At 36.9% G+C, this 11,040-nt stretch overlaps 1 protein-coding gene across 2 annotated transcripts in view; it reads right to left on the reverse strand.

Annotated features, from left to right (window-relative positions):
- Nucleotides 1–11,040, reverse strand: part of LOC109831188 (aspartic proteinase-like protein 2) — a 34,304-nt gene that overhangs the window by 18,895 nt on the left and 4,369 nt on the right. For both annotated transcript variants that reach the window (XM_020398522.1, XM_020398523.1), the window contains exon 3: nt 1,803–2,027. In XM_020398522.1, coding sequence (XP_020254111.1) covers nt 1,803–2,027 — 225 coding nt within the window. The remainder of the gene's footprint in view (nt 1–1,802; nt 2,028–11,040) is intronic.

Here is an 11,040-nt window from a genome sequence, read left to right on the forward strand (position 1 = left end):
TTCCATGGCAAAGGAGAACAGCAGTTCTCACGAGTTATGGGAGATGGTTTCTCTAATTCAGACAGAAAAGTTATGAAGAAGGTGGCAGAGATTATTCAGATATGACATGTTAGTTGGTACATAAGATCGAAGATAGAAGATAAAATATCCAATATAAATGATGTTCGTATCTTAAGAAAGACAAGACTGAATGCAAGACGAACAAATAGACAACCTGTTAGACACACAAATAGACAACTTGTTAGACTGGCAAAATAGACAATTGTCAGAGGAATCAAATCCAGTATGTTTTATACAGTGTTTTCGGAAGCAGCCTGGACACTCACCTAGATAGAGAGAAGAGACAGCACCACAGGCTGCTGAAATTGGCTCGGATGCCCCAATGATATGCTGAGAAAGCCCTAGGATTTGCAGTCTCTGAAGGTGCGTTAGTGGCTACATCTTCAGTCTTAGAAAGATGTTTTCACCTATTCTGGGATGATTTTTCTTCACTTTCTTCCCTGATTTCATTATTTATTTATAATTTTACCTGTGCCCTAGTTCCCCCAGACAGCCACTTTGAATCCTTAAGAAGCGATAAGTACAGCTGATAATTAACCTTCAGAGTTGCCTCCACGTTTCAAGTTCTAAACAAATCATGATAGTTCATACTAATTTGAGCTGATTGTTCCCCACCTTCTAATTTGATATGCAGCAGAATTTTTTAGGGTTTTGTAGTTCTTTAAGTTTATATAAACAGCATATTTTAACACATGAAAAGAAAGAGTTGTGCAGACAAGGTCATAAGCCTTGGAATAGCCCTATTTCATAGGCTCAGTCCAGATTTAAGATTGAATCTCCCAAGTGGTGCCATATGTGTCGTGCAATTCCGAGCAACATTTTAAACAGAAATGTTTCTTTCTTAGACCCACACACCTCCTCCATCATGCGATTTGGTAAGGTTTACTGTTTGATTTGTGATTTTTTTCCTTTAATTTTGGTGTACATTTTCCTTAAACTTTCAAATTTTCTTCAGCCTTCTCCCCAAAAACATATCGAGGCAACAGACATGAACTTCCTTTTACCCTGTATCTTGTTGATCCCTTATCTTCTTATATTGTTCCGTAGACTAATCTTATCTATTTCTTTTTCTTACTTTATTCAGACTTGGGATCAAAAGAGATGCTGTAGTTTCATCTTTCCAACCCTTTATCATGTTCATTGATGCCCATAGAGTATTAGGCGCATCACATGTCCCAGACCTCCAATGCTGGACTAACCCACTCCCCACAGAAAAAACACGAATAATAATAATTATAAAAAATTGAAGACTCGGTTTGCCACAAGTACTAACGTAAACTTCATGTATCATGATGAAGCTAAAGAAGTGGTTTACAAGCGAAATGGCTATGATCTTCATTCTTCGATTATCAAGTAGCTATTTAATATATGATTGGCAGACTTGGTTAGCATAAAATACAGGTCATGACTTGGGAAACCCAAGCAAGCATCTTATACCTATAAATTCATGCTCGATACAAAACCTAGCAAATACTGCTACTACTGTTGGTGGAATCAGACTGTCTCTATCTCTCCAAAAACTTGGGATCCAAGCGTGCATTTTGATAAGCTTATATTAGGCCAAAATCTTAACAGTAATGGTCAGCATAGATCAATGCTATCACTCTATCATTTACATTAGCATTATGTCCTAAAGATAAGGACTTTTAGTTGAAGAAGTAACAAGAGAAACATGAAATATGAAACAGCAAAGAACTTGTGCAAGGATAAAATTGCTAATTAATTAGTTATAAGATACATACTGATCAGGTACTAGCGGTGTCATTTGCACTTTTGGTTGCTCCACATGCCCAATAGCAAAAATTCCACCTCCATTTTCAGTATCTAAGCAGTGAGCAAATTCCTTCCTCACTTTTCCAGAGGAAGCCAGCTGCGAAAGCATGGATGAATTGGCCTGACCAAACCCAAGTATCCCATCTAGTGCTTCACTTGAAGAACCGAGATCCCCCGACTGCTGTGCACCACACCTGTACAAAGATGAGATTATACCTGAAGAAAATATGTGCGAAGAAAATATGTGCTAAGAATGGACAAAACACTAGAATATTCATATTCCACAAAGAAATGTCAGTGTAAAAAATTCAAGAACGAAATACAATTTTCATCCAAACGTCAAAAGATGACATTAAACAAAACTTTATGCTAGAAAGCAGCGACATTTGTCAATGAAATAAAGAAAAAGTGAGATGCTTTGCAGCAGTGAACTTCAAACTTTTATGGTGAAATTCCTTTGACATTTAGATAGACAAAATAAACAGTATCTCAGTTGCTGAAAAACGACGACTTATTCCACTAAGAATATGTATCATCCTATAGCTAGAACGCTAGATCAAGATGTGAATCTGCATAATCACTTTACTAGCACTTCAAAGGACCAAGAGGGCACTTGTATTTCAAAAATCTAAACAAAATGATATATTAAGCTTGATTAACAAACTATATGGGGAAAAACTGAGAAGTTATTGTATTATTTGAAGACATTCTTCAACATGATACTAATGTCAGAGAAAATATGTAACATCTTCCTTAGGAATTCCTATCTAGACAGTTCTGTCCTGTTAACAGAGACTACTGTTCAGCTGAGCTTCAGATCTGAAAAATCCTACAAAATTTAGACCATTCCTACCAATCCAGCAACATCCTAAAACATAAGATGTAAGTCTTTACATAACAAGGACGATCACAATCCAAATCATCATTATTACTCCCATAAAGAAAAGGAACAATGGGGCCGACAGCACACAGGCCTATTTCCAAAATAGAGTTTATCAGCATCGCACAACTGATGTAGGACATTTAGAGGATTAGATTGGTTAAGATTGTTAGAATATGATTTTGAGATACTAGGTTAGGATTGGATCTGTTGTTTAGTTTGATTCTTTTTTTTTTATGTTGTTATTTTGTTAGATTTGATGTTATCTATTAGTTACAATTAGGGTTTATTTTATCCCTATAAAAGGATTGTAATGTTTCATTTTGGAGAGGGAGATTTCATGTGAATAAAAGTTGAAATTAGAGAAATAGGGGTTAATCATTCTATGTGTGAAGCTGATGTTTCTATTAGGCATGTGATGTGTCAGGTGTGAAGCCAAATTCGGTTAGGTGCTACATGTGAAATCAGCCTAACCCCCATATTATTTTAATTCTTCATATTCCTTCTGATTCAGAAACAATCAAATTCAACTCAATCATCATTGATTCCACATGAATCATTCTAGGCGTAAAGCAATACTTTAAAAGACATGTTTTAGGCGTAAAGCAATACTTTAAAAGACATGTTTTATTACTCGTTATAACTTGTTTCATTACCTAACGCGACAAACATGTTACATAACATAAGCATAAAACACACATGGCACCTAATGGTCAAAAAAACTCAAAAAATGCATTTTACAAGCGTTTTGTTAATTGTTATATAACTTAAGTTTTTTTAGGTTATATTGATTACCAGATTTGAACACGTGGATCACTCTCCACCGCCAAATCCAATAACCACCAACTTTTTATCACTGTGAAATCCCCGATCCTAAACCCTAGCGCCCCAAAATATCCTAACTTCTCTCAGTGATGATGACAACTTTGACTGTGGAAGCTTTCAACTACAGAAACTTCCAACGACGAGGTCTCAGCGACAAAACCCTAGATTCTCCATCTACATCTCCTCTCCTCGTCTGCATCTCCCTTGAGATCCACTCCTCGTCCTCATCTTAGTGATGAAACCCTAAATCCTCCATCTCCATATCTTTCCCTCCTCCTCTCCCTCTCTATCGAGATCCACTCCTCGTCTCCATTGAAACAATGCCTAGCACCTCTAGGGAAATCTCAGCACTGAAAGGTTGGCAATTCTACACATCTCAGCGACAATCCCCTCCTCAGCTCTCTTTATCTGTACCTCCCGCTAAAGGCTTTCTCCAATGACTTGGCCAGAATAGTGAGGTAACAATGCTTTACATATTTATGATGTTCTGCTTAAAAACTTTGATTATTCTAATTATTAAGTTATTGTGAATTGTTTGTATTTATAAAATTTATAATAAACAATATAACCTACATTATGTGTTACGTTTTATGTGTTTTATCCATAACCCTTAACAAGAGATAAGAGATACACTAGGCATTATCGTTGTTTTCAACATTGGCGTGAAGCTAATGTTTTGAAGATGCATGTGATGTGTCAAGTGAAAAGCTAGCAGGTGTGAAGCCAAATCCGGCTGGTGGTGTTGCAAGTGAAGATGGTCTAACCCTTAATTTATATGTTAATTATATGTTGCTTGTTTTATTTTAATTCTTCATACCTATTTCTGATTCTAGAAAATTCAGATTTGACTCAATCATCAATGGTTTCGTATCCATTGGTATCAGACTGAAGGATCAATCTCCAACTTCTCTCTAAACAACAAAAGAAAAAATGATATATGTCTTGATCTTGTGTCATCACCAGATACAAAGCTCGAGCGCAAGCAAGATCAAAGAGCCTTTGTGATGACTCCGCGAAGCCTACGATCACTTCTTAGCATTTTTTAGGAGGACGTTGATTTTAAAGAGAGGGATGATTTAGGACATCTAGAGGATTAGATTACTTAGGATTTTTTGGATATAATTTTGAGATATTTGGCTAGGATTGGTTCTACTGTTTAGTTTACTTTTTTTTGTTATTTTGTAAGATTTAATGTTATCTATTACTTAGGGTTATGATTTTATTATATTCCTATAAAAAAGATTGTAATGTTTCATTTCGGAGAGGGAGATTTGATATGAATAAAAGTTAAAATTAGAGAAACGGAGTGAATCATTCTACACATGAAGTCAATATTTCAAGCAGGCATGTTGTTAAAATTGTCTTTGATTTTTTGTATAACTTCGTGGAATTGGATAGGTTGTGAGATCTATCGTGATTAGGAGATGGAGTTTCATCATGATAAGGAGTTTGTATCCTATTCAAACTAGAAAGTTAGGCTAGGAATAGGGTTTTGATTTTCCTATTTATAATCTCTATTGTTGGAGAAAAACCAAGAATAGATGTAGAATGGATTACGATTTAAATATGAGCAAGTGACTGTATGTGAGGTCAAGAGATTGAGGCACGAGATGAGTGATTCCTCTTGTAAGGTACTCCCTCTGCATAGTGAATTTCTCGTATAATGCCCTATCGATGTAGATCGAAGATAGTCAACCGAGCCACATAAAATCTTAGTGTTCTTTAGAGGGGAGTAAAATCTTTATCAAGTGGTATCAGAACAAGGTTCAACAAATCGTGGAGATTGAAGTGGTGACTAGTAAGGGCGTCGGTGATCTGAGGCACGACAATCGGCGATCTTAGGTTCGGCAATCGGCATCGATGAATGGTGGAGTTCTTTACAGATATTCTCGTGATGGAAGAGGTTGGTCAGTGGTGATGGGAACCAACGCATCACAATGGAGGTGAGGTGACAGAAGTTGTAGTCGTATGGGCGGTGAAGTTGTCGTGAGTCCAGTGTTTAAAAGGCAATGCAACCTAGTTTCTCAAGCGCTCAGGTGAGGCGGTCTTCTAATTTAGCGTCTTGCGTACTACCAGGCAATGAAGGTTACTAAGGCGAGCGCCTATGAGCTCCTCAAGAACCGTAGCGCCTCCATTGTTTTAAATATCCCCAACATGGCCCGATATATCTTTTTACAAAGCTTGCCGCAACCGATATAATCTTTAAATATCCTTTACCGTTTTTTGGCTATTTTGAGTAATAAATCCCCGATATGACTGATATATTAGCCGATATATGGACCAATATATCTTTTTATATAGCTAGTTGCAAAATAATATACCGTGTTTGGAATTTTTGGGCGAGATATCAAGATTTTCCCATTATATCAAAATGATATTTTGCCCTAAAAAAAGCAGATCGAATGTTGCAACGTTGCTTTGCACTTTAGTTTGTTTTAGAAAGTTGATTAGTGATCCTAAACATATATCATTCATATTTTGTATGCTTAAATTTCATTACATATGTTAAGATTATATTTTTAATGCATTATACTATGTATGCAAACATTCATTATGGCATTCCGATATTTACCACATATCTTCGATATTTCCCCGATATCCGCAATCCGATATGAATTTTGGCCATCCGATATTTACCCGATATCCGATATTTAAAACCTTGAGCGCCTCATGACCTTACCTTGGCGTCTCAAGCACATCGCTTACCTAAGGCATGTGATGCAAGACGCACAATGTTTGTCTCTGGTCCGAAATTTTGAGGGTGTGAAAGGTGTCCGATAAAGTAAAGTTTATTTTTGTTATTAAATTTTCGTGTTTTTTATTGGTCGATCTTTTGCCTTTTTTTAAAATATACTTTATTACCTATATCATTTTGAGGACATGTCACAATTTTAATCTTAAAGTTCAAAGTTTGTTACTTAGTATTTTGTGTTAGCAGTAGTAGTTAATATACTATTCAGTATTTGTTACTTACTATTCGATTTAGATAGTTTATAAATTATTAGATTTGTGACTTTGAAAAATTAGCACTGCTTAATTTGTCTTATTGCTATTTATGGATATTTGCATATTATTTATATGTTTATGAATTTTTTTGAATATTTATCACTTTGGTTCACTTAAGTAATCGTCTTTTTGTCGTCTCTCGCCTCAAGCAACATAGGACCTCATCGCCTTTTGCTTTTAAAACACTGCACGAGTCTGACTCCAAGCTTCTCGCATGAAATCATAGAGAAAGAAAATGAAAAAAGAAAGGTGGAATCTTTCAATGTATCTAATGGTATATGGCAATGCAGTGGAAGCGTTGAGTGGAGCACAGTCGAACTGCCAGCGAATGGTGGTGGTGAAGTCAACTTCAAAGTAGTTTGTTCAAGAAAAAATGCAAAGAGAAAAAGATCATTGGCGACAGCCAAACGATTGTAGCCCTGTAGACATGGTTTTAAATATCGGCCGATAATCCGATATTATCACCGAGTTATCGGATTTGGGAGCTTTCCGCTAGGATAAGTAGGATTTTTAATCGGTTATCGTTTTTTGAGGTTTATCGGCGATAAAGGTACTTATCAGCCAATAAGTAGGCTCTAAATATCGGCTTTATCGGCCGATAAGTAGGATTTAGGAGCTTTTACTTTCTTTTGGATTTGCTCTTTGAATGTTTACAAATTATGAACTATTTGTTGCTTTTGGAACTTGGTTGATTGGTGATTAGCTTATGTTTGTTTATGGATATTGATAATGGCTCATAACTACTAAATATCAACTTAGTAAGTTAGTTTATGAATCTCATGATTAAACAATAATTATGTAGATGCGTAAATGGTTCTTCATTCTTGATGTTATCTTATTATTTGCTAGTTTATTTTATTCCATTTTGACTAACATTATATTATTTTTCAAGCTTATGTTTGTTTATTATTTGCTAGTATATTACTCCGATAAATACTATTTATCCCCGATATATCCCCGATTTCCGCTATCCGATAAGAATTTTGACCGTCCGATAAATCCCCGATAACCGACATTTAAAACCTTGCATGTAGAGGACTGCCAATAGAGGCAAATACCGGGCAAAAAACCATCAGCGTCAAAAGTCAATGGGTTTTGATTGCTTAGGAGGCCTTGTATGTGGGTTCTGTTCACGACAATCGCCCAGTGTTTTCAATGCGCGAGGCGCAATGCGGGGCGCAAAGCATCTTTAAGCGCATATACGCAAGACGCAACGCGATACGCGCGCCCGAGTGATGCGAGGCACACACCACACACATAATATTTTAATATATGTAATCAAGCGCGAAAGAACATGTTTTTAGAATTTACATGAAAATATCATGATAAATAATATCTTGCTACAAAATCACAATATATTGCCTTAATTTCTAATGCTAACACCCAATATAGTAGCAAATTTCATAAATTTTTAAATCAAATGTTAAATCAAGACTAATATCCAAACAAAGGATTAGTAATGGTCCTCAAAATGTTAAATCAAGACTAATATCCAAACAAAGGATTAGTAATGGTCCTCAATTGAAGGTTATTAAAAAAACCCAATGGATTTATTTTGCTTTTTGGGATATGGAATATCAAGTATAAAGACTCGATTGAAATGTTAACAAACAAAACTATATGAGAAAATGTACTACATGCATTCTACATAAAGTACGGATGTACGCGAGGTGCAAAAAGCGCTGCTGCATCAGATGTGGGGCGCTTCGTCATCGCTCCGCATCGTAAGGCGCATGAGGCGTAATGAGGCGTGCGTCTTTGAAAACACTGCAATCGCTAGCAGAAAAGTTGTGCATGAAGCGCTATCATCGACGTGAAAACACCAAAAACAGAAGCCAGAAAAACAATTGATGTTCACACGCATGAAAAATAGTCACGAAAACCACGTGTATTGGATGATTTGGAGAACAAGAGGATCAGGTGTTGGGTACGCTATTGTGTTTTGTGTCCTGAGTTCTTTCTAGTCTAAGCAATGAAGAAGATGACGGCATCCAGCTTATAGGATGGAGTAAGATAGGTGCACCTAAATGATCCAAACAAGTGATGCAGGTAGAGCACAAAACAGCAAGCAAAGGGCTACTAGTAGGCTTAGTTCAAGATAGAAGCACGTTTGTTTTGCTTCTGCTGTTAACATTGGTAAGGATCTCTTTATCATGCAAAATAGGTGGAGTCACAAGCGCGTGATGGCATGACTCACGTGGCAAACCATGAGGGTGGCAAACCATGAGGGTGCAGGTGGAGGCGCTTCAGTTTGAAGCGCAAAGTATTAGAAGACACTAGCAGCAGATGTAGATTCAAGACAGCAATAGTAAATCTTCGAGAAGGCTAGGAAATCAAATTCAAGCTGGAGATTATTAAGATAGTGTTTTTAATTCTTCATATAACTTCATGTAGTTGGACAAGTTTAGAGATCTATCGTCACTGACTAGGAGATGGTGCCTCATTATGATAACGAGTTTGTATCCTATTCAAATTAGGAAGTTAGGCTAGGAATAAGGTTTTGATTTCCCAATATACAGTTTCTATTATTGGAGGAAAACCAAGAGAAGTAGAAAGGATTAGGGTTTTGGAGAGAATGTGAGAGGGTAACTACATATATAAGGTTGAGAGATTAAGAGATGAGAGATGAGTGATTTCTCTTATAAGGTTCTCCCTCGAAATAGTGAATTTATTGTATTGTGCATCATCGGTATAGATCGAAATTGGTGTACTGAAGCACTTTAAATCTTGATGTTCTTTTTTTAGGAGAGGGAAGTAAAATCCCAACACGTGTAATGTGTCAAGTGTGAAGCTAGTAGATGTGAAGCCAAATCCAATTAGGTGTTGCGTGTGAAACTAGCTTAACCCCAAATTTATACTATGCTTGTTTTATTTTAGTTCTTCAGACTCCTATTTCCGCTTCAAAAACAATTAGTTTCAACCCAATCCTATTTCCGCTTCAAAAACAATTAGTTTCGACCCAATCCTATTTCCGCTTCAAAAACAATTAGTTTCGACCTAATCATCATCGATTTTGTATAAATCATTCGAGGCGTGAAGCCGATATTTCTAGTAGGCATATGATGTGTCTAATGTGAAGTCAGCAAGTGGGGAGTTAAATTCAATCAGGTGTTGCATGTGAAATTGGCCTAACCCTCAATTTATATGTTGTTTGTTTTACTTTAGTTCTTCATGCTCCTCTTTTCGATTCCGAGACAATCGAATTTGACCCGATCATCAGTGATTTTGTATCAATAGCTTAAAGACAAAAAAGTTACCAAATTGAAGCTAACCGTTGAATTCTCTTTTAGCTGGCAGCAACCAATAGCAGATAAAAAGGCAAGGTCGCCCAAAGAAACTAGACCAACTAGGCCTAGCTAGGCTAGCTGTAGGAAATCTACGGTAAAGGGTAACAAAGTTTAAGATTATCCAACTAAGGAGCAAAGGGTGTCTAACAGATAAAAACGAAGGTGACATAAGTCACTGTAGTCCAGAGTTAATATGAGTCTGTCATGGAGATATTGCAAGCCATAGCAAATAGGGCAAGCAAGCTCCTCACCAAACACTACATAATGGCCTCATCACCGCAGAAGCTATATTGTCAACAGGATAATTATCATAATTAATAAGATGCAACTTAAAACCAACAAGCGAATTATCTATTTTCAAGTTTAACCCGCTCTTTTTCTAAAAGGGCTTTTTCAAGTATGCGGTTGACGCCATCATAGTTACTTCCATAGCAGAAAGGAATGAACAAAAATAGAATATGTACATACATACATACGTAAATATGTGGGTACATGCGTACATACATATATACGCAAGGTTATCGATAGTGGATAGCGTCGCGTAGCGGTGAGGCATCGCTAAGGCTATTTGTGGCTATTACGATAAAATAGCGGTAAAAAACGCAAAATCAAATAGCGGTCTAATTTAGATATGTGTAAATACTAAAAAGATTAAAAAATCTATAAAATCTATAAGTGCATAATTAATGATTTAAAGAGATCCTAAACATGACATAGACATATAATCGTCACATAATACCAAAGACGACTGGAGAAGTCAAAGAGTCATCGTCTTCGAGAAGGTGAGCTGAGTGATGAGAGGATTGTCATAGGAGGAGCTCACGGTGAAGGAGGTAAGAGGAAGTGCTGAGTTAGGTGCCAGATGCTATGAGAGGCGGCGGGAGCACGCTAAAAATCGCGGGAGGCGGTGGAATGCGGTGGTTAAAGGTTGGGTTTAATTTTAAAAAAATAAATCCCAACTGCTTTTAAATAGCAGTCAAAAAGTAAATTTTGCACACAACCGCCCGCTATTTAGGACGTTATTGGCCGTTTTTGTGAACGAAAAACACATATTCCACAATATGTCACCGCTATTGGGCGATAGCGTGGTGAGAAGGGACCACTAACGCTATTAGCGCCGCTATTACGGGGCTATTTACCACTATTTATAACAGTGTATATACGCATGCAGACACGTCCGCCCATCCGCCTATCTGCCCGCCCGCCCAC

Source organism: Asparagus officinalis, chromosome 2 (genome assembly GCF_001876935.1).
Source record: "Asparagus officinalis chromosome 2, Aspof.V1, whole genome shotgun sequence".
NCBI lineage: Eukaryota > Viridiplantae > Streptophyta > Magnoliopsida > Asparagales > Asparagaceae > Asparagus > Asparagus officinalis.